We start from the raw sequence: 25,110 nt of genomic DNA, 5'->3' as shown, positions 1-25,110 counted from the left end.
TAATCTGCTGATCTGAAAACACCCACTTTAGATGCAGGAGAGCGATTCCCAAATTCACCCAATGCACCCAAAGGTTTCTTGTTGTCATTCATATATACAGAAAGCCTAATGATAAAAATCAGTACAATCAAAGTCACAAAGTTTCCCACAGCCACTGATCAGATTCAGACTTACATTGTAAGTTTAATGCCAGGTTCACACATATGCGGGTTCCCCCGAATCCAGTTGGCATGACATGTGAGTGTGACAACACATGTCTGCGGCGGCCGTGGTCCGGATTGAAAAAATGGTCTGGTACATCTTTGAGTCTGGTTCAGGTGTGAAATCAGGCTAAAATTCAGAGATTAATCGCACCTGAACCGCTGTACAGGAACACACCAGACCCCAGACACGAGCCCACGGCCGCACATGTGTGAACCCAGCCTGATTATGATTGGTGTTGCACAGAGACAGACACTCTTTATAAGGCACTAAAGCTGGATAAAGGTATTAATGGTGTTCTAACTTAAACAGTATCACAGGGTTTGCTGGACATTACCAGCTTACACAACATGTACTCTTACCAAGAGCTGAAATTATTTGCCGACAGCCACCAATAAGAATCAAAGGCAAATTTGATGCTGATTGGTGGCTGAAGAAATGTTACTCCAGCTTATCTCTGAAGATTCTTACCTTGCTCCAGTGACTCTTAACAGGCACTTTATTATGAGTGGTTATATGTCCTTTTCAGACCTGCCACCTGACCAGGAAGAGCCAGATTCCGCTTTTGAGGCCACTCAATATTTTTTTGAAGATATCACACCAGAATGTAGCCAAGGTAAGGTAAAATCTGTGTAAATCGCCATCATGTACTGTACAAACCCCCCCCCCCCCCCCAAAAATGCAAGCTGTTTAACCTGATTACATGTGTTGTTGTTTTTTTTTTTTTTTTTTTTTTTTTTTTTTTTTTTTTTTTTTTTTTTACAAAACGATCTGTTAGGCTTGTTCGTGGTATGGGGCATCCGAGCTTTCCTTGTTAAGCTTTTAAAAATTAAAAGGTGAATTTCAATGCAACATTAGAGACCATTATTTTAGGCCCTATAGTATTTCAGGTGTGTAACTAACTGCCCCACATGTTACTAGGATAACAACAATTATTTTTATTCATTTTGAAGAGGAAACTCCTAAGTGTGCACACTTGGGATGATAAACGTAGATTTGCCAACTATTGCTCACCAAAATGACTGTTCTTGCTTTCTGTATCCCCGATTTCCCTTCATTTCTTCAAGTGACAAGACAGGAAGAGGAAATAAAAACCTTGTGCTCCACTTTAAATCCTTGATAATGAAAATCTCCATCAGTTAAAAGGAAGCTGTTGCTTATCCAGTTATTAAATGGTCATGGTCACAAATGTGCAATATGAAATCCCTGTTGTAAATGAAAAATATGGGCTGCCATTGCTAATCGAACTTTAAAATAATCACTTGGCTGTCATACTGATTGATTTATTGGCATATGATATGAGATTTAATGTTCTGAGTTTCCTGGGTGCATGTGTGTTCCAGGTCAAGAACACAAGACATATTGACTCAAATGATTAGCATGACTATTAACTTTTGTTTCCAGAAGGAGATTAGCTGGCAGAACTCGTAGTACTGGAGCTCTTAAGCGTGCTTCTCCCTGCAAATTAGGGGCCTCCACATTTTACTGTATGTGTTTTTGCACTTTGGTATTCAGCTCTACTTTGTATGGTATCCTAGTGATGTTTTTGTTATTGAACCTCTTTGTGCCTTTTTATTGTTATACCTATGTATGGCACTACTTTTTGAATGGCAACTGTACTGTTACATTCAGTTTTCTATACTCATTAAAAACATTGAACGAGATTAGCTGGCAATCTTTGCATTAGTTTCCTTTAGGGACTGTTCACATCTATGCATTTTAATGCATGCATGCATACAGGTTAACCTTTGTTAGAAATTAAGGTTATATATGTGTGACATCGGTTATAGTTCGTGTCTGTTTTTTGCTGCGGTAACACCTATTATTGACCATGAAAATGCATGTTACAAACATGAATCAATGCCTGTTGACGCACATAAAAAGTTGCAAATCCAGCCTTAGACCTGGACAGCAAGACAAATAAAATGGCCATGTAATGATTAATATCACCAGTAGAGGGAGCACAAATTATATCATACATAACCAGTACAATTTATCGGCAATCCTTTACAGAATTATTATATCTTTACAGAATGACAAATAGTGCTAGCTAACAGGTAGTCTAATTATTAAATGAAAATAAACAATATTTTTAGGTGATTGGAAAAGTAGTCCTGTTCCAAGTCAAATGTGTTGCTTTGAGGCCTAAAAATAAGCTAAATAAAAAAATGACACTGTACAAATTGGCCACTTTATTAGGTACATCTGCCACATTAAAAGGGGGGCATGTGGTCATCACCAACAATCAGGTTTGCCTAGTGGTTTTTAAAGGGTATACCAAACGCTAAGAAAACATTCCCTGTATTATTGCACCCAACACCTGTAGACAAGGTAGGACCATGAGTTCATGATGCGTACTGACCCCACTGTTTATTCATGGCAGCAGTGATGGAGATTTGTTAGAGAAGGTAACATTTTTTTTTTTTTTAATTTTCCAGTTTGGAAATTGTCATGCTCACTAGAGCCTCTTTCCAATCAAGTATGATTAGCTACTGCTGAAGCCTACCCATCCACTTCGAGGTTGAACGTGTTGTGGCCTTCCCGTCAGCTTAAATCTGGCTACAGTGTTTTAGTCATTGGCGTTTTGTTTTGTTTTTTTTTTGTTTTTCCGCGGTATTCTCTGTTGACTTCTAGACTATACTACATGGAAAAATAAAGTTACTTTGCTTGCACTTCTTTCCCATCCTAAATCCCTTGACTATGTGTATAAGCTTTATGGAAAAAGTTATCATCACATGATTCACTGTTGGGCTACTTGTGATAGCAAGCAGATATATAATTAAAAATTGGCACTGAGTGCATTCAATATAGTTGTAATAATGTTTTAACAGGGAACACTCCTTAGGTGGAATGTAGAAAAAAATAAAAATAAAAACACATGGAAAGTCTCAGGTGGAAGTTGCCATTTCCTTGGCCTATTGCTGGTTGACTTAATTTCCCCAAAACTAGCGTGTAGGCTTTAGGAACAATAATGGCAACTTATATCCAAACCTTCTCGCACAAGTACTTTTTTTTTGTTTTTTTCTTTTAAAATAATCTATACATTACACTGTAATATTGCAACTCTGATTTATATTCTCTATTTGCTAATTTAGTTGCAGAATGTGTATATAAAATTTATTGGGTTTATATGGTGACCTCTTCCATAAAATGCCCCCGTTGTCTGACTCTGCTGCTGGCTACAATCCCATGTAAACGTGGAGCAATGTTCTGACTTTAATGCTTGTTCCTGGCCAGTTTGAAAACCATCAGGCAACCAGCATTTTCAGAGAGAGGTCAGAAATAGCAGGCCACACATTTTTCACAGTACAAATTTCCTTTCACATTCTCCAGACCATCTAACAGATTTTATTTTATTTTTTTTTTTTACATCTTTTGTCCTAAAGTCTCGGCAATTGATTCAAAATACAAAAAAACGCCAGAAGAAGGATTTGTGGCTGTCAGCCTTAAAATCACTAAAGGTAACAGCAAGACACTACTATGTCTATGATTATACTACACTGATGAGTAAGGTTTTACATGTGTTTTTCTTATTTTACCAGTTAAGAGGACAAGCCAAGACAATCGGAATTCTCTTCGTTTATGGGCACAAGAGAACCGATCAAGGCAAAAGGTTCCAAAGGAGTTGCCTAAATTAAAACAGGTATTGTACTGATTTGTTCTACTCAGAGAATACGATTAAGAATGCATTCTGTTGGCTAGAAAGCAGAATATTCATTTATTCTGGCCATTAGAATGCAGTAAAGTGAATAAATACTGCAAGCATTCGGGCGCGTTTTTATGTGCGGTACACTCTTCTTCCTCCTTTCTTCTTCCTCCTTTCTTCTTCCTTCTTTCTTCTTTCTTCTTTCTTCTTTCTTCTTTCTTCTTTCTCCCCCCAAGCGCTTTCCACCAAATTCTGTGTGTGTGTGTGTGTGTGTGTGTGTGTGTTTGTTTTTTTTTTTTTTTTTTTTTTGTGTGTTTTTTTGTTTTCAGCCTGTAAACTCCTGTGTGCGCATGGACACGTAAGCTAAGGTACAGGTGCGTTTACAGGCTGAAAAATAAAGCCAAATGTCTGTAAAAGCTGCATTTTTTTTTTTCTGCCCAGTGTGCATGAGGCTATAGAAGAGGAAAAGATTAGTATGCACTTACTGGCTTAGGGTTATGTTAGTCTTTGTGTACCTGATCCAACTTCCAACATCGAACAAATGTGGTTGTCCTTTTTTGTCTCTCTTCTGTGCTTTTGGTACCAAACATACAATCTGTTTATTACCTGTATTTGACAGCTGCATGTAAAAGAGAGGACCAGCCACTGCACTTTACCCAGTATGTGTTTTACAACCACTTTTAAACTCTGACCTGAAATAAATACGTTGATAAAAGGACAAAACTTTTTATGGTTTTTAGATGGAGTAGAGAGGGATTTAAACACCCATCAGGCTTTTTTTGCATTAGGGAGATTCACCCTCTCTATTTTTCCTGCTGACCTGTTGTTCAGAATGAAAGTGGAAAAAATTCAAAATTTTAGATTAGAATAGGAATATATAGGAAATCTTCCAATGGGAACATTAGTTCTGCTGACAACCAATGATTTCCTCTTACTTCCTCTTTTCCCTATGAGATAGGAAGTGAAAGAAAATCTCCAAAAATTGAGAAAAAAGCAAACTGGTTATAACCTCCCCTTACTCTATCCAATGTGGGGAAAATATAGAGTTTAAAGTAGAATTCCAATAGGAATATAACTAATCCCAAAACCTCTATAATATCAGGTGGTATGCCCTTGCTGTGCTGCTTTGATTCACTCAGCAGTAAATGTAGATTAAAGGTTGCATGTAACAGAATAGGTTCCCTCAGTTAGGGAAAAGATACTAGTTATTAATGGGGGACAGTTCATTGCTGGATGAGTGGCATTGAAGGTAATGACTAGTATGGAAACCAACCCTAGGTCCAAAATGTAATGGAGATGGTTAAACCATAGCTTTTTTTTTTTTTTTTTTTTTTTTTTGAATATCCATAACTGATTTTTATATAGCCTGGAGATCTCCTTTTTAAACATGTTTTGCTATTTTTTTCATATTGAATACTTTTTAAGAAGTTTTATTGTCTCTTAGGGCCAGTTTATTGAACTGTGTAAAACTATGTACAATATGTTCAGTGAAGACCTTTGTGAGCAAGAACTGTATCATGCCACTGCTGCAGTCACCAGCTTGTTGCTCGAGATTGGAGAGGTGGGCAAGCTTTTCTCTGCCCAGGTTCCAGAAGAGACACCCAATCAAAACACCAAGGAGACTCCAGGCAAAATCGGTGAGAAGAAACCCCTGCAGATATGCCAATATATTCAGGGGGGAGTTTTCTCCAACAGCCAGGTATCCAATGACAATGCAGAAGATCAAATGGAGGAAGTTAAGCTAGAAGACTCCTCTCCAAGAGACAATGGGGCCTGCTCATCTATGCTGATATCAGATGATGACACTAAAGACGATAGCTCAATGTCATCTTACTCTGTACTGAGTGCTGGATCCCATGAAGATGACAAACTGCAGTGTGAAGACATTGGTGATGACACCATTCTTGTGCGCAGTCACCATCATGCTTCTTTGCCATCAAGCACAAGTCTAGACCAAGACTGGGCCATAACCTTTGAGCAGTTCCTTGCCTCTGTCTTGACAGAGCCAGCCCTGGTGAGATACTTTGACAAGCCAGTGTCAGTGATGGCAAGGATCACCAATGCTAAAAATGTCAGAATGATGGGGAAAACTTTACCAAGTGACTATGACATTCCAACTATTTCTGGATAGAGCTGACCATAAAATTGACTTTTTTATTTGACTGGATGAAAACAAAAAAAAAATGCTTTTAATCTTTTCGGTAAAAAATGCACAACTCCCCTAACCTTAAATATATGACCTATTAGTATAATACAGATTTTAAACCAACATTTTTAAAGACCTACTACTATAGTACAGGCATGGGTGGAGCTATTTTAAAAGAGGGATTTTAAATAACATATAAATATAATATTAATCTATCACAGTACAATATAAAGTGTATTATTTGTCCTCTAGATATAAAGAACTTCTTGTTGAAGCAGAACATCAGGTTGGTAATTGAGTAAAGAAGTGCAAAGCGCAATAGCCTGTAATGAATGACCAATTGGAATTTTGTTTGCTAAAGCCACATAAAAATGATTCCTCATTGGTCGTAATGGGTTAGCGCATTGCAATTGCTTTTTATACTTCCTTATTAAATAAGCCTAATTATATGTACCAGGATAATATAATGTAATTTCATGTAAATAAGTCCTAATGTGTACTGGACGTCTGTGCTGCTGTATATGAAGTCAGTGGGAATGCAATGCCACTTTATTAGATGAATACCAATCCTACCCTGAGCTAGTGTTTACTGTACTTATGCACCTGCACTTTGAAATTTTGCTCCTTTGTTAGCAGAATTACTTCTTTACATTTTGGTTTTATTACTGTCTATTTATAAGTCAGAAACTGGCAACATCTTTCCTCCATAGCCGTGCACATCTACAGTACAGTACAGTACATACTGCTAGTTCATCTAACACTCCCACTCCTAGACTGACAATGCTGCTGTCCAAAGGTGCTCCTTTATACAGAGTGTAGACAGTGTGGCCAGATCACAGGTGAAAACAAAGGGGGGGTGGGGGGGGGGGGGGGGGGGGGGGCGCGCCTAAAAATAAAAAAAAAAAGAAAAACTAATACAGCCACCACATCTAATAATTGGTAAGCTGCAATATATTACATTTTTGGCTTTGGGTTTTTTTTTTTTTTTTTCACCTCAGCGAAATTTTCCGAGACACTAATTTCAACTTTGCAGTTATTTTTGTCCCTTCTCGTTTTCACATCATTGTGGCATTTCTCCGTTACCTTTTATGGGTTGTTTAAATATTTAATTTACTTTATGCGCAAAACCACTATTCTTCCTATTTCCGTTTCGTACCCCTCCCACCCCCTCCCCTGATTTGGTTTGTTTCATTCTAGGTCCCCTCTATTTCTGGCTCAGAGCCCTTCGCCTTCCATCATCTTCTCCAGATATTTATGCGAAGTTTTGAAATTTTTCCATTCTCCCCCCCCCCCCCCCCCCCCCCCCAGATGCTATTGTATTTCCCTAATTGTCATTTATCACTACGATAGGCGTTCCATTTTACTGTAGTAATCTTTTTGTTCAAATCACTCTCTGATGCCTGGTTTTTCGCTATTTAACCATTTTTTTGGTATCGGGACCCTTTGCAGCTTTCAGAAGTTTTGGGATAGTGTTTTCATATATGGTTTCTTTGTGGTTTTGGAATCGTGGAATAAGCAAGTCTATATGTTTTCTATTTTCTCACCAGTTATCTCCTTTTATATGGCTCACTATTTCTTGCCAATATTCCTTTATTTTTGGGCACTCCCACCATATGTGTGCCATTGTTGCCCTTTGTTTGCAGTTTCTCCAGCACAATGGTGATCCATCTGGTTGATATTTATGGGTTCTCTCTGGGGTCAGGTACCATCTTGCCAAAAATTTTTATAGTTCATTTCAATAGTATTCATGTCCCAGGCATGATTGTATCCCACTCCTATCATCTTCTCAACCTGTTGGTCTTCTAATTTTAGATCCAGTTCTTTTTCCCATTGTTCTATATAGGCAGGTCTTCCTTGTCCTTCTAGGTCTGTCAATATTCCGTAGATTTTCACTTTGGCTTTGGGTTTAATGCTGCTTTAAGTTCAACATCTTTCCAAAGATACCATTCCTGTCCCCTCCAAAGTCTATTGCATTAACAAGCGTTACTGCAAAGCATTGCAATGGAATGTAATTACCTTAGTTTGAAGCCAAACTCAGGCAACACTTTAAAAAGACATTTTGGATAGAGTGGGGAAGGGTTAGAACCAATATCCTGTTTCCTGGTGCTTAGAATCCTGTTTCCTGATGCTTACAGTGGGGAAGGGTTAGAACCAATAACAGGACTAGTGATAACTACAAATTTTATTCAGCTTTTTTCCCCCCTTTTTTTAAAGGCACTAGAATCCTGTTTCCTGGTGCAAAGCATTTTTTTAATTGTATGCTACAAACATGAAGGAATGCTAATTTACATTTAGACTAAAATGAAAATCAGAAAACATTGTAAAAGAATAGGGGAATGAAGGAGTTCATAAAAACTGAGGGTTCACTAAGGGCCAATTCACACTACTATGTTGTGTTTTTGTGTGCCACGCACATTACATGCATTGTCACCCTAGAGCACCTTGCTGATGGACATGTGTTTCAGTTCAACATGCGTCAGTGCCTTAACATGCCTTGTGGCAGGCTTGCATAAATGGTATAAATACCTTTTATATTTTGTGCATTTGGTACCCCATTCAAATGAAAGGACTGCAATGGTACCCGATTCAACTGAAAGCACTATGCACATTAATGTGCGTGCTCTAATGCACCAAAATAGTGTGATTGGGCCCTAGGGGTTAACGACTGTCTAAAATGTTTTTACATTTTTTTTAATATAAAAAAATTCTTTAAAAGCTGCACTAGTAGCTTTCTTTTACAAATGACAGAGCAGGACCCAATACATAGCTCCCAACTGTCCCTGATTTGGAACAAAGTCCCTCTTTTCTCATCATTTGTCCCTCATTTTGGTCTGATCTATATAGCTATATATAAAATGCACTACTTATCGAAAAATGTTTCACAGTGCTAAACCTTTCATCCAATTTCTAAATTGCTGGATTTTTTAATTTCAAATGCCAGTATAAAGGAATAGTAGTTGTAAAAAAAACACTAAATGACACTTTGCTACAATGTAAAGTAGTGAGTGTACAGCTTGTATAACAGTGTAAATTCGCTGTCCCCTCAAAATAACAACTCAACACACAGCCATTAAGGTCTAAACCGCTGGCAACAAAAGTGAGTACACCCCTAAGTGAAAATGTCCAAGTTGGGCCTAATTAGCCATTTTCCCTCCCTGGTTTCATGTGACTTGTTAGTTTTGCAAGGTCTCAGGTGTGACTGGGGAGCAGGTGTGTTTAAATTTGATGTTATTGCTCTCACTCTATTACTGGTCACTGGAAGTTCAACATGGCACTTAATGGCAAAGAACTCTCTAGGATCCTAAAAAAAAAGAATTGTTGCTCTACATAAAGATGGCCTAGGCTATAAGAAGATTGCCAAGACCCTAAAACTGAGCTTCAGCATGGTGGCCAAGACCATACAGGGGTTTAACAGGACAGGTTCCACTCAGAACCATGGTTGACAAAAGAAGTTGAGTGTACGTGCTCAGCGTCATATCCAGAGGTTGTCTTTGGGAAATAGCTGTATGAGTTCTGCCAGCATTGCTGCAGAGGTTGAAGGGGCGGGGGGGGGGGGGGGGGTCAGCCTGTCAGTGCTCAGACCATACGCCGCACACTGCATCAAATTGGTCTGCATGGCTGTCGTCCCAGAAGGAAGCCTTTTCTAAAGATGATGCACAAAGCCCGCAAGCAGTTTGCTGAAGACAAGCAGACTAAGGACATGTATTACTGGAACCATGTCCTGTGGTCTGATGAGACCAAGATAAACGTATTTGGTTCCGATGGGTTCAAGTGTGTGTTGCGGCAACCAGGTGAGGAGTACAAAGACAAGTGCGTCTTGCCTACAGTCAAGCATTGTGGTGGGAATGTCATGGTCTGGTGATGCATGAGTGCTCCCGGCACTGGGGAGCTACAGCTCATTGAAGGAACCATGAATGCCAACATGTACTGTGACATAGTGAAGCAGAGCATGATCCCCTCCCTTCGGAGACTGGGCCGCAGGACAGTATTCCAACATAACGACCCCAAACACACCTCCAGGACGACCACTGCCTTGCTAAAGGTGATGGACTGTCCAAGCATGTCTCTAGACCTAAACCCTATTGAGCATCTGTGGGGCATCCTCAAACAGAAGGTGGAGGAGCACAAGGTCTCTAACATACACCAGCTCCGTGATGTCGTCATGGAGGAGTGGAAGAGGACTCCAGTGGCAACCTGTGAAGCTCTGGTGAACTTCATGCCCAAGAGGGATAAGGCAGTGCTGGAAAAAAATGGTGGCCGCACAAAATATTGACACTTTGGGCCCAATTTGGACCTTTTCACTTAGGGGTGTACTCACTTTTGTTGCCTGCGGTTTAGACATTAATGGCTGTGTGTTGAGTTATTTTGAGGGGACAGCAAATTTACACTGTTATACAAGCTGTACACTCACTACTTTACAGTGTAGCAAAGTACCATTTCTTCAGTGTTGTCGCATGAAACGTGATATAAAAAATTCTCAAACAAAAATGTGAGGGGTGTACTCACTTTTGTGAGATGCTGTATGTGTGCACAGGTGGTGTGCCAAGTGTGGCTTCTCTCCTTTTCCTCCAGCTGCTGCGGGGATGTTTCAGAATGGGGGAAGGGGCTAGTAAATATTTCATTTACTGACCCCTTTTTTTTTTTTCTTTTTTTTTCTTTTCCTAAATGAACAGTGAACACACTCAGTCACTATGTTCATTCATAACTGAAGCATAGTACACTGTTTACTATGCTTCATTTTGTGAATTAAAAGGAAGCTGCTAAGCACAGGGTACTTCCATTCAATCACTATCCAGTGCAGCTGAGGCAGCAAAGGCATCTGTATTTGAGCTTTGGGGTGCACACCCTAATGCAATAGGCTGTGCACACACACCTATGACTTGTGGGTTTAACTAATCCATATTTATTTTTATTTATTTTTTTTTTAATATTTGTATAATTATACAAATAATTATATATTTATATTTGTATAATTCTCCTTTTAACCACTTCAGCTCCGAAAGGTTTTTCCCACTTCCTCAGGTCATTTTTTATGATACGGTACTGCGTTGTTTTAATTGACAATTGCATGGTCGTGTGATGCTGTACCCAAATAAAATTGATGTCCTTTTTTTCCCACAAATAGAGCTTTCTTTTGGTGGTATTTGATCACCTCTGCAGTGTTTTGTTTTGTTTTTGTTTTTTTTGTTTTTTAAGGCCGACTGTTTTGAATAAAAATTTTTTTTTTACTTTTCTGCTATAAAACATTCCCAATAAAAAAAATTTTAAAAATCAAATTTCTTCATTAATTTAGGCCAATATGTATTCTGCTACATATTTTTGGTAAAAAAAATCCCAATAATTGGTTTGCGCAAAAGTTATAGCGTCCAAAAACTGAGTTAGATTTAGGGACTTTTTATTTCTTTTTTTATTGTTTTTAATAGTAATGGCAACGATTAGCGATTTTTAGCAGAACTGCAACATTGCAGTGGTCAAATTGACACTTTTTTTTAGACCACCAATGCAGTGATCGGTGCTAGAAAAAATTCACTGATCACTGTATAAATGACACTGGCAGGGAAGCAGTTAACACCAAGGGGCAATCAAATGGTTACGTGTGTGCCTGGGAGGTGCTTTCTAACTGGGGGGTATGGACAGACTAGAGGACAAGAGATCGTGTTCCAGCTTAAACTCAAATCTCTCCTTTACTCCCTGAAAAATCAGTGGTTTGCCTTGTTTACATAGGCACACCTCTGATCCGTCTCTTCACAGAACGATCGGCAGGTCGAGGCGGGCGCTGGACCCACTGATTGGCTCCCGCTGTGTCCAATTGGCATGGCGGTCTGGAAGCAGTTAAGAGGGCTATCAGGGGGTGTGTCCTGTGCCTACATAGTTTTGCTAATAGGTGCCCCTTGTTCCCATCTCAAAAAAGTTGGGAGGTATGCAAATCTGTCAAATGAATTGCTAATTTCTGCAGATTACACAATGACCCAGTAAATGTGGCTCTCCCCGTGTAATCATCAGAGCTCTGTGACTGTCTGGTGCTGTGCTTTGTTTCTCAGGAGCACACAAAGCTCCTGATACAGAGCCAGGAGCTGTAACCCTGACAGCAGAGCGTTGCTAGTTACACAGGGAGAGCAGCGAATTCCCAGTGTAATCTGCAGGATCAAGCTGTGAGTTTGACAGCACAGTCCTGCACGGGATATGGGTGGGCAATGCAGAGGCTTCTGCCCCAGATGTTCCTCTGCAGCATGGCACCCAAGGCAGGTGCCTCTGCCTTGGCCCAGCTCTGATTAGCCAAAATAAAACAGGAAAAAGGTTTGGTTAGAGTTGGTCCTTAAACCTCAAGCAAAGTTTATACTATCTCCAATAATTTTATCAACCTGAATTATTTTTTATTTTTTTTAATGCTCCAAGCCAAATCTATGCATTCATCAAACAATAACAACTTTGGTGCTGATATACAGTGGTAAGCTTTGGCATCAACACAACAGTGCTGCATTGTCAGTACCTTACTCAACTGATCTACACTGAACTTCTGTAGGAAGAGGGCCACACAAGTGGGGTTTAGGGCAAAACATAAAGTGCTGTTACCCAAAGTAACTAAATACATTTTAATTCGGATCAGATTACAGTAAACTGATTTGATTTCTATAGGTTACAGCAGTTTGCACCTTATTGCTTTGCTTCCCTCTAATAAAATAAACTTGTTCGTGGTGGTCAGTCAAGGTCATTAGATGTGCTAATGGAGATGGACATGAGTTGCCAGTTTGTGATCTACTGTTGTTCTACCCATCAGTGCATTTTATTTGTGTATATAATTTTTTTTATTTGTAAAATCTTATTTTTTTAAGCTACTTATTATTTCTCATACTGATGTTGTATATAAATCGAACCCCTTAAATGTTACAAAGTTGTAATGATGAAATGATGCTGCTGTTGCGTTCTGCCATTTATGAGAAATAAACCGGGTTCATATCCGCAAATAAAATATTTATTGGACTTATTCTTGAGACTCTTGGGACCCTGTCATGGTAAACTTTGTGAGAACCACCACTGCTAACTTGTTAGCAACATGCTTCAGGGCTATGACCCTTCTCTCACTTGTTTTAGATCCGTGCATACTAGATGGTGCAGCAAGGATAAGGATCACAGCCTTGAACTTTAAGGTACAATTCTGGACTAAACCAAACTAGTCTTAAAAATGCTCCTTGTCCCTCCAAACACTTATGCTGCCTAACCTCTGTAAGAAAGATGTATACTTGCCTATTTTCAGCCCGCTCCAGTCCATTTACATGAATTCCCTGTGTCAGCCAGCAGCAGCTGCAGGGGAGAGGAGAAAAAAATGCTTGAGAGCAGCTGGGAATGTCTGGAGTGGTAAAGCCTTCCATAGGCTCCTATAGCCCATCTGTTGTTGGCGCTCTTCCTCTCCCCTGAAGCTGCCACTGACTGATACAGGGGAGTCGGATCACATGACCGGATCAGAGCAGGCTGAAAAGGGAACAATCTAAATCCTTCTTTTTTTTTTTTTTTTTTTTACATAGGTTATTCAGCATAAATGTTGGGCGCATTTTTAAGACTAGTTAGGTTTAGCCTGGTATTTTACTTTGTGTAAATCCAAAAATACTGAAGCTGAAGCTTTGTAATCGGTAAAGTTCATGTTCCCAGCTGATTGGAGAGCTCTAGCTCTGACACGGCAAGGGTGTTTAAATCTCTACAAGCAGAGAGCAAGGGTCCTCCTTTGCAGCATGTTGTGCTTGGGCTGTAGTTTATTTCTAAAAAAGACAAACCGTCAAAAAAAAAAAAACACTTTTGTGGACAATGGGTATTGCTTGCTGTTGCATATTAAAATGGTATTGGGCCTACAGTATATAGATAGCTTGGGGTCTCATCCATTAATTTTTTATGGTTGTCGCATAATTATTACAAAGGATCTTCTTGTTTTAAATAATGGTACCTGCAGACTTGCTCTTGTCCTAATAAATTTTGAGACTGGAACAGTGAACATTAACCATTCAGCCCGGAAAGATTTTACCTCCTTAATGACCAGAGCACTTTTTACAATTTGGCCCTGCACTGCTTAAACTGCTAATTGCGCGGTCATGCAATGCTGTACCCAAACAAAATTTGCATCCTTTTTTTTCCCCCCACAAATAGAGCTTTATTTTTGTGGTATGTAATCACCTCTGGGATTTTTTATTTTTTGCGATAATCGAAAAAATTTATATTTTTTTTTTCTACACTTTTGTTTATAAAAACTTGCTTCCACCCATAATGTCAGGCGTATACAGCCCCAGAATCACAGGACAGAGTATACAGCTTAGTCTCACAGATCAGGGGTATACAGCTTAGTCTCACAGATCAGGGGTATACAGCTCAGCCTCACAGATCAGGGGTATACAGCTCAGCCTCACAGATCAGGGGTATATAGCTCAGCCTCACATATCAGAGTATATATAGAACTTGCAAACACAAAATCAAGAGTCTGAACTAAATAAAGGTAGGCACAGATATTTAAATAAGCAGTCATGTTCCAGCAGTGGCTGCTATAAAATGATTGAATACTTTTTTTCTAATTGCAGTCCTACTGGAAAGAGGACCAAGTGATAGTGGGAAAAAGAAGACAGATAAAAACAAGGCAGAGCAGGGTGAAAAGAGACACTCCTATACAAGATACATATATCGAGCAGAGAAAATGTCAGGGGGAGATGTGGATAGCATAGCACAATAGGCAGGGAAACACCAAATGAACCTGAGAAAGCAAAATCAGATCCATGCCTAGCCTTCTGTCCAAAAGTGGCGGCTGACAACACCCCCCTTCCCCCACCCACGGCGGGTGACTGACACCCCCCCGACCCGCAGCGCGGGACAGAGAACGCCTTGCCAACATGACATGCTTTTAAAATTATGCACATCCGTGCTATATACATTTTTAAAAGCCTTTACAGCAGGGGTCGCAAATTGATGGCCCTCCAGCTGTTGTGAAACTACAAGTCACATCATGCCTCTGCCTTTAGGGGGGTCACGCTTGTAACTGTCAGCCTTGCAATGCCTCATCAGACTTGTAGTTTCGTGACAGCTGGAGGGCCACCAGTTTGAGACCCCTGCTTTACAGGTTACCACTAGATTTACAGAGGAGGTCTACTGCTAGAATTATTGCCCTTGATCTGACATTCGTGATGATGCCTCACATGCATGGTGCAATTGCTGCTTACATATGACACAAGACCGATGCATGTGTTTGCCTGTGCATTAGGGGACAGGGGTGCTTTTTTTTTTTTTTTTTTTTTTTTTTTTTTTTTTTTTCATTATTAATTTTGCTTTTTTTATTTTTACACTATCCCTTTAATTTTTTTTTGTTTTTTATCATTTGTATTGTTCTCACAGGGAATGTAAATATCCCCTATGATAGCAATATGTAGTGACAGGTAGTCCTTTTTTTTGAAAAATTTGGGGTCTATTAGACTCGAATTCTCCTCAGCCCTTAAAAGCATCTGACCACACCAAGATCGGTGTGATGAGATGCTTTCCCAATTTCCCAATGGCGCTGTTTATATCCAGTGAAACCCAAGTTATTAAATGCTCGTAGCTTCTGGTTTCTAAGGCCATAGAGATGATTGTAGCTGTTCTGGTCTCCAATCAGCTCTATGGTCAGCTGGCAGAACCACCGGCTTCATTCTCGGGTTCCCCAGTGGAACAGGAGAGCCTGAGAAGACGGCGGGGGAAGTTACCTCCCACTGCTTGTAAAAGAAGTCTAGCGGCTAATTGGCTGCTAGGGTTGCTTTTACATGAAAGCCGACCCCTGGCTGAAAAAAAATGATACAGAGATGATGGGCATTATTCTGGTATAACCATTTAAAGTCCAGCAACGTACCAGTACGTCGCTGGTCCTTGGGCATATATTGTATTGTTCTTTTTTTTTTTTTTTTTTTTTTTTCATGCAGCCTGTGGGTTAAATGAAAAAAGAGAACCTAACAGATTCCTTCATTCACATTGATTTATCAGTTGTATGCTGACCGTTAGAATATCGCTCTGCATCCACCCACTTCTAATGATGGGCATACATGCACCGTTCGTGGTTTTTTTTTTTTTTCAGTCCAACAGATTCCTCCATTTACATTGATCGATGTGGATGAAGAAATCTCTGCCAAAAAAGTAAATAAACATATATGCCGAAGCATAGGGGTGATCCAACCCTGCCCCTATGCTTCAGCATATATGCTCTTTTTTTTTTTTTTAACTGTGGTTGTGAAATCACCTTCTACAGCACTGGAGTCACGGATTTATGTATCATGAGAGCAAACCTGTTGCTGTCAAAATAAATAAATCCGTGCTGCAGCTGAATGGCGTACCTGCAGAGCAAACTATGGTTAACAATAAAACACACTAACAGTACAGTATAACAGTAGCACACCATACCTGTAAAGCAAACATGATAAAACACAGTAATGCCCTGTACACACGGTCGGACATTGATCGGACATTCCGACAACAAAATCCTAGGATTTTTTCCGACGGACGTTGGCTCAAACTTGTCTTGCATACACACGGTCACACAAAGTTGTCGGAAAATCCGATCATTCTTAACGCGGTGATGTAAAACACGTATGTCGGGACTATAAACGGGGCAGTAGCCAATAGCTTTCATCTCTTTATTTATTCTGAGCATGCGTAGCACTTTGTGCGTTGGATTTGTGTACACATGATCGGAAATTCCGACAACGGATTTTGTTGTCGGAAAATTTTATAGCCTGCTCTCAAACTTTGTGTGTCGGAAAATCCGATGGAAAATGTGTGATGGAGCCTACACACGGTTGGAATTTCCGACAACAAGGTCCTATCACACATTTTCCATCAGAAAATCCGACCGTGTGTACGGGGCATAACAATAAAACAGTTACATTTGTAACTGTAAAGGTTCCAGTTTCGGGTCTCTCAAAATGTGATGGCCATCTCATCTTTCGAGACCCTTTTGAAAGTGTGCCCAAGGACTGTGCCATGCTGTACCCTATACTAATAATCCACTAGTATATGGTAGCGATGGAAACAGTCCCTGATGCAGAGACCAGGTTGGTCTGGACAGTAGGGACAATAATAGCATGTGTCACGCCTATGTCCACGTTTTCTACAGACATGATCTTCTTTGGGGTGATCTTTTGGCAGGGGTACCAGGGAGGACATCTGGAAAATGCCTCTCATGCAGCTGGCTCACTGCATTTGGATTGGGCCACAGCACCTTCTGGAAACAGGCTGTGATGATCTCTTCCTGGAATTTTAGGAAGGATCCAGTTTGTCCATCCAGTTTGTCCATCCAGTTTGTCCATACACTTTGTATAGTACATAAGCATTGAACAGAGCTAATTGGAATAGGTATACAGACACATTTTTGTACCAGCGTCTGGCTTTATGGGCAATTAAGTATGGTGCCATCATCTGGTCGTTGAAGTCCACCCCTGCCATTTTAAGGTTGTCTTCATGGACACAGAGGAGCTTTTCAAAACCAGTCGCCGTAGTAATTTGGACTGCCGTGTCTGCATGAATGGAAGACTGCGATTAGATTGCACAGTGCCACATGTGTCAATTCCTAATTGAAAGAGGTGTCTAAAAATTGGCTCGCTTGTATAAAAATTGTCCACGTATAAATGGTACCCCTTTCGGAATAAGAGTCACCCCGAGGGCATCAGAGTTCATTGTCATTGAAGTGCAAGATTTGCTTGTATCGATTGCTGGTCACGAAAGCAGAGAATTTAAAACATATTTTTAGAGATATCAATAGTATATAGTGCATTTATATGTGGAAGGAAGATATACATGTGTAATAATAAACACCAAAATGCTAACAAAAAAATATATAAATATGAACATGAAAAAATAAGTATGTATAAAAGCATACATTTCAAGACTGAAAGGTGTATAAAACATGCACAAAAACTGTGTGCACTAATGCCCATTCATTGATCGCCAAAAAGTTTTGTAGAGTCTAATATAAAATAACCTAATATACCTGGTAGTTAGAAAATATATACTGTACATAATTCATTAATTGAGACTAGGTGACCTGGATGGGCAAAGGAAAAACACAGAAACCTCACTTGTATATGTATACATAAAAAAAAATGATGAAATGATGATATATACATGTATTGATAATACATAAAATAGATGGGATTGTCAATGGGAGAAAGCAAAAATAATAACCATCAAAATATCATAATCATTTTCATAAATTCCATACTTTTCTACCATTATCACAATAACCACGAGAAAATCATGACTGTCACAATGGTCCAAATCTTAATCAAGAGAAAAAGGAAATCGGTAAGAAAAAAAGAAGATGGGTAAAGAAAGATGAATAAGAGAAAATCAGATAAGGAAAGATAGGTAAAGCAAATCGCATGGTGTGGGACGGACACAAACCAAAAATGCTATTCAGTTCATATGAGTTCATGCCTGATCAATGTTATATGCCAAATTTGATCGGCTGAATTGGCCAATTGATTAATAAATGTATATGGGTGCGCTCATCCATAAATCAGTCATTCACAAGCTACGCGCATCGACAACAACTTAGAGGTCAAAAACAAAAATCGCATATGCATAGAAAAACTATAGAACCAGCAAACCATAAATGAATGATGAATAAAAAATACATTCAACAATAAATTCATAAAGTATATACCATCCATTAGAATAGATATCTCAAATCAGTAGTGGCCTCGATAGTCATCATATCATAAAGATATTATCCACTGTGTTGTCTATATCAAAAAATAGTAGTTACTATAATGATCAAATAATGCAAATGCACTATGCGGTAGGTAATGTCGTCCCTTAAGGCTCTATTCACACTAATTCCTTTTTTGATGCATTTTTCAGAAATGCATGGGAATTTTTTAACATGGGTTCCTATGGAACATGTTCACATCAATTTTTTCATGCAAAATGCAGCATTTTGCATGTAATAGAATTCAATGGACCCACATCCAAAACGCAAGTACCACGTTTTTAACGCGTTTTGCGGTTTTTTTCTTTCTTTTTTTTTTTACACTGTATACAGTATAAAAAAAAATTGTAAAAAAAGACGCAAAAACGCATGTTCAAAAACGCGTCAAGCACCGCAAAAAGCACTGCAAAAACGCTCCAAAGCAACATGCATAGATGTGAATTGAGCCTAAGACCGTATTCCATAGGTCAAATATCAGAACATCAAAATATAAAATATAAACAACTGAATCAAAATAGATCATTTTGATCTATTTTGCATTTTGGTGTTTATTATTACACATGTATATCTTGTGATATGTGTGAAACGCATTAGCTATTTCATCCTGTACCCTGCTGTTCTATGAATTTTTGTTATTTTATACGATAAAGGCATTTGTATCAGAGTGCGGCTGTCCAGATTTTCCTTCTTCATTACATGGAAGCAGAGGACATAACCATATGGTGAATTGGGTCAGTGGACCAATATGACTGCAACTCACTATTTTTAGTAATGCTCATGAGGAGGGATAGGCCCAGAAAGGTTTTAAATTCAGGAACCGTTATAGGTTTCCAGCCAAGTTCTCTGGCAATGGTCAAATTTGGATTTGCGGTGCTGAAGTGACCAGCATATAAATAGATCTATACAGATCTTTCATTAACTACTTCCATACAGGGCATTTTCACCCCCTTCCTGCCCAAGCAAATTTTCAGCTTTTTCCCCACTAATAGAGCTTTCTTTTGGTGGTATTTGATCACCCCTGCGTTTTTTATTTCTTGTGCTATAAACAAAACAAGATTGACAAGTTTGAAAAAAACACAATATTTTTTACTTTTTGCTATAAGTATCCAAATTTTTTTTTTTTTTTTAAACAAATTTTTTCCTCAGTTCAGGCCGATACGTATTCTTCTTTATATTCTTCTTTTGGTAAAAAATATCGCAATAAGCGTATATTTATTGGTTTGCGCAAAAGTTATAGCGTTTACAAAATAAGGGGATAGATTTATAGCATTTTTATTATTATTTTTTACTAGTAATGGCAGCGATCTGCGATTTTTATCGTGACTGCGATAATGTATCATTCAATTTTGACACATTTTTGGGACCATTCACATTTATACAGCGATCCGTGCTATAAAAATGCATTGATTACTGTATAAATGTAACTGGCAAAGAAGGGGTTAACCAGGAGGGGGCGCTGTAGGGGTTAATGTGTTGCTAGGGAGTGATTCTAACTGTGGGGGAGGGGATTCACAAGGAGAGGAGACCGATCGGTGTTCCTATGTACAAGGAACACACCATCGGTCTCCTCCCATCTGACAGGACGTGGATCTGTGTGTTTACACACACAGATCCACGGTCCTGCTCGGTTACCGGGCAATCGCGGGTGCCCGGCGGACATCGCGGCCGCCGGGCACGCGCATCGGGACCCGAGCGATGCGGCTGCCTGGAAGGCTGTGCCGTCATATGACGGCGGCCCAGTACAACAGCTGCACCGTCCGGCGGGCGGGCAGCAAGTGGTTAAAAACACCTCGTACAAATCAAGGGAAGTAAAATCCGCAGTTTCCACCTGAATTCCAGGTAGGCCAGTGAATGGGGGAAGTACAGGTGCTGCAGAAGTGGTGGGCTGCCAATCAGGATCTGCAAACACATCAGGAAGGGCACTATGGGCTCTATAGGCCTGTCTATGAATTCTTGGTGGCTGCGGGGCACTACTTGTGCTAGCCACTGTACCAGCTTGAACTGCACTTATGGGACTTGCCATGTCACCAAGTGTTTACAGCAGTGCTGGTTTGTCTATGACCAGGATTTACTAGGTTGCTGGAGCTTGCCAGTTCACCATAAGGTTGAGCGGCACTAGTACTGGCTCCCTGCTGCTTTTGAGAACCCTGCGGTTTGGCACCTCAGCAACAGAAGAACGGGGTCAGGTACACCTGACTCTCTACAGGTTCGTATAGTGAGCCTGAATCAGATTGTGATTCTGACACCCCTGCACTCTCATCTGTCATGCTCAGTATCATGTAGGCCTCTTCACAGCGTACCTTTCGTTTGACATTTTGGCCACTAAATTTACAGGTAATTTACTGTACTACAGGTACAGCTAGTACCTGTAGTACAGTAAATTAATTTACAGTAAAGTAATTTACTGTACTACAGGTACAGCTAGTGTGACAGGTAAAAAAGCATCTGGTTGTCGGAGACTGCTTGATTTGCTACAAAAAAAATTAACTGTTAGCATTAGCAGGGATCAGGCGTGACTCTGCTAATGCTGCAGTTTTGTGTGCTGTGTTTTGTAAAGTGACAGTTATCTATTGATACTGCACTTTGGGTGGGCTGGGCGGGGCGGGGTGGAGGTGCTAAACGGAGGTGCTGGCAGGTGTCTGGGATGATTCTGCTAATGCCATGTTTTTGGGAACGCTATACTACAGGGGATGCTAGTATAGTTTTGATCAGATCAAAGATATTGATCCGTTCAAACACTATTCTAGCAAGGGGGGGTGTATGTGGTGTGTGTGTGTTAGTGCTACTGGCAATCAAAGGGTTAAAATTTGACGCTGTCTGGGATTGACACTACCACTAACTGATGATAACACCTAAACTGATGTCACCTGTGACACTAATACGGTGATCAGAAAATAGATCTGTACACTATACTAGTGACACTGTGACAGGGAGTGAAAGGGTTAATTGGGTGCGATCAGGGGGTTAAAACTTTATTGGGAAATATATGGTGGGTACCCTGATGCTATACAAGACTGACGGTGACTCTAACTAGATAACTAGTGTCACCTGTGACACTAAATATAGTGATCAGAAAAAAGATCTGTATACTATACTAGTGACACTGTGACAGGGTGTGAAAGGGTTAACTGGGGGGTGATCGGGGGTAAGCCTTAATTAGGGAATATATGGGGGGTACCCTAAACCTACCTGGGCCTACCACTAACTGCCCTAACGCAGTTTAGTGTCAAAAGTGACACCAATGCAGTGGTCAATGAAAAATCGGAAAACTGCACTTGGTAAACACTGTGACAGGACTGAAAGGGTTAACTGGTGGAGCGATCAGGGGGTGATCAATCGGTTATAAGTATGCCTACGCATACTGGTGTCAGTGTAGTGTTGGTGTACTCACAGAAGATGTCCTCTCCTCTCACGCTGGAATTGAAATCCATGAGGGGAGATGATATCACTTCCTCTGCCTGTGTGTACATTACACAGGCAGAAGACAGTCTGTCATTCGCCAGAACCGATCAGCAGATCCAGGCCAGAAATCATTGGCCTGGGCCTGTAGACTGATCGGTTCTGAAGCGAATCTGATGGCCGTGGGGATGGCACGGGCGCCATACCGGTATGGCAATTTGCGCAATGGAGCCACCTTGAAGCAGATACAGTGGGGACGGAAAGTATTCAGACCCCCCTAAATTTTTCACTCTTTGTTATATTGCAGCCATTTGCTAAAATCATTTAAGTTCATTTTTTTCCTCATTAATGTACACACCGCACCCCATATTGACAGAAAAACACAGAATTGTTGACATTTTTGCAGATTTATAAAAAAAACCCAAAAAACTGAAATATCACATGGTCCTAAGTATTCAGACCCTTTGCTCAGTATTTAGTAAAAGCACCCTTTTGATCTAATACAGGGAATCTTATTTCTCACCATCTTGGAGTCCTTCAGGTGTTTTTAGCAAACGCCATGCAGGCTTTCATGTGTCTTGCACTGAGGAGAGGCTTCCATCGGGCCACTCTGCCATAAAGCCCCGACTGGTGGAGGGCTGCAGTGATGGTTGACTTTCTACAACTTTCTCCCATCTTTCAACTGCATCTCTGGAGCTCAGCCACAGTGATCTTTGGGTTCTTCTTTACCTCTCTCACCAAGGCTCTTCTCCCCCAAGAGCTCAGTTTGGCTGGACAGCCAGCTCTAGGAAGGGTTCTGGTTGTCCCAAACGTCTTCCATTTAAGGATTATGGAGGCCACTGTGCTCTTAGGAACCTTAAGTGCAGCAGAATTTTTTTGTAACCTTGGCCAGATCTGTGCCTTGCCACAATTCTGTCTCTGAACTCTTCAGGCAGTTCCTTTGACCTCATGATTCTCATTTGCTCTGACATGCACTGTGAGCTGTAAGGTCTTATATAGACAGGTGTGTGGTTTTCCTAATCAAGTCCAATCAGTATAATCAAACACAGCTGAACTCAAATGAAGGTGTAGAACCATCTCAAGGATGATCAGAAGAAATAGACAGCACCTAAGTTAAATATATGAGTGTCAGAGCAAAGGGTCTGAATACTTAGGACCATGTGATATTTCAGTTTTTCTTTTTAAATAAATCTGCAAAAATGTCAACAATTCTGTTTTTCTGTCAATATGGGGTGCTGTGTGTACATTAATGAGCAAAAAAAAAATGAACTTAAATTATTTTAGCAAATGGCTGCAATATAACAAAGAGTGAAAAATTTAAGGGGGTCTGAATACTTTCCGTCCCCACCGTATATCTGCAGCAGCTGGTCGGGAAGTGGTTACTTAATGTCACAGTAGTTGGAGCATTGACCATTAATCCGTGTTAAAAAAATTATAAGGATCCATGAATACTGATAAGTAAGCTACAAAACACATTTTTGACACTCAGCCAGTGGTTGTAGCTTAGAGAACTGTGAAAATGTAATCTCCAAATCAATTTCCATTAACCTGTATAATAACCATAGCTCTGAAAGAGTATCAAACCCCAGAAACCCATTTTTCACTTGCTACCAATAGATTCATGGATTGTTCACATTTAATTGCTTTATTACTCCTTTTTTGTGCACCTCCAACTCAAAGAAGTCATCCTATCACAAAACAAATGATATCTTGCACACAGGGCCAGGACAAGGGGTGGGCAGGAGGGGCGGCTGCACTGGACACTGTGGTATCATGTGGGATGGGAGGGCACCAAAAGGAGATTGTGGGGAGGGGATTTGTGTTGGGAGGGGGGGATTTGGTGGGCTGGAGGGGGTAAGTATTGTTCTAGGAGGGGAAATTTGGGGGGGGGTGCTAAGAGTGGTGATTTAGGGGGATTTGTGTTGGGAGGGGGGAAGAAGATTTGTACAAGGAGGGGGGATTGAGGGTAAAATGTGTACTAGGAGGGGACATTTTGAGGGTCAAGGATTTTTGCTAGGGGAGGTGATTTTTTTTAGGTTGGGGGGGGACATTTGAGCTGGGGGATACAGGGGGCAAAGATTTGTGACGGGAAGGGAGATTTTAGCATGGAGACTGATTTGCACTGGGAGGAGGGAGACTTAATGCTTAGGGGGTAAGCATACAGATTTTTGTGTGTGGGGGGGGGATTTCTGCTGACACATATTGCTCATACATCTTGGGGGGGGGGGGGCATAGTTTGGCATGTTAACCCTGGGCTCTAGATGACCTTGTCCCGGTGTCTTGCCAAGAAAGTTCCCCCGGCGGATAAGGACCCCCCTGTACTGCACAGTACGAACGACTAAGGAGCCGCCGAAAATAGCCGAAGCTGAAAACCTTCAATCAGCTGTACACGGCGCCTGCGCCCTGGGTCCAGGTTCAGGCCACACCATCCAAGTGGACCTAGAGGGAGAATAAAAAAGTGCCGAGCTAAGCGAGGCCGTGCCCGAAGCGTGGCAAGCGAAGCGAGCCCGCGAGGGGCCCTCTTACAGGCGCCGTGTACAGCTGATTTACAACTATCCGGCTTCGGCTATTTCCACCTTCTCCTACTGCGCAAGCACTGCGCCTGCGCAGTAGAGGGGGGTCCTTATCCGCCGAGGGGAACTTTCTCGGCAGAACACCGGCACTGATTACACACTTACAAATATGTGAAGAACAAAAAGACATTACAAGTATAACCCTTTTTGGGAAGTTATGTTCCTATCAAATAAAGATAACTAGTCGTATTTAAGTATTGCATACAGCTGAAAGTCTGGCCCCTTTCTGGTGTCAGTGAGCAGCTTGTATAAGTTCCTTACGCAAACAGCTGACTGTGTAATCACAATATAAGTTCATTGGACTTCGCATAAGGTGAACTGATGCAAGCAGTATGAATGCTATTTGAATTACACTACAACTATTTGTATATGCTGACCTTCTCATTGCCATTAAATGCGTCTAAGTGTGTTCCCAAGTATTTAGTAGCTTTGAGATACTTGG

General features: G+C 40.5%; 1 protein-coding gene across 2 annotated transcripts in view; it reads left to right on the top strand.

Annotated features, from left to right (window-relative positions):
* TBC1D9 (TBC1 domain family member 9) overlaps window positions 1-25,110 on the top strand; it is a 119,514-nt gene that overhangs the window by 61,777 nt on the left and 32,627 nt on the right. The window contains exons 18-21 of one of the 2 annotated variants that reach the window (XM_073604153.1): window positions 731-817; window positions 3,588-3,662; window positions 3,744-3,844; window positions 5,292-6,831. In XM_073604153.1, coding sequence (XP_073460254.1) covers window positions 731-817; window positions 3,588-3,662; window positions 3,744-3,844; window positions 5,292-5,978 — 950 coding nt within the window. In that variant the 3' untranslated portion in view covers window positions 5,979-6,831. Of the gene's footprint in view, window positions 1-730; window positions 818-3,587; window positions 3,663-3,743; window positions 3,845-5,291; window positions 6,832-25,110 lie in introns of those variants that run through there. The other variant, XM_073604161.1, reaches the window with a different exon arrangement.

This window comes from Aquarana catesbeiana, linkage group LG01, assembly GCF_042186555.1.
Source record: "Aquarana catesbeiana isolate 2022-GZ linkage group LG01, ASM4218655v1, whole genome shotgun sequence".
In the NCBI taxonomy this organism is placed as follows: Eukaryota; Metazoa; Chordata; class Amphibia; order Anura; family Ranidae; genus Aquarana; species Aquarana catesbeiana.
Note: the sequence above shows the minus strand (reverse complement) of the source record. Positions and strands in the feature narration are given on the sequence as shown.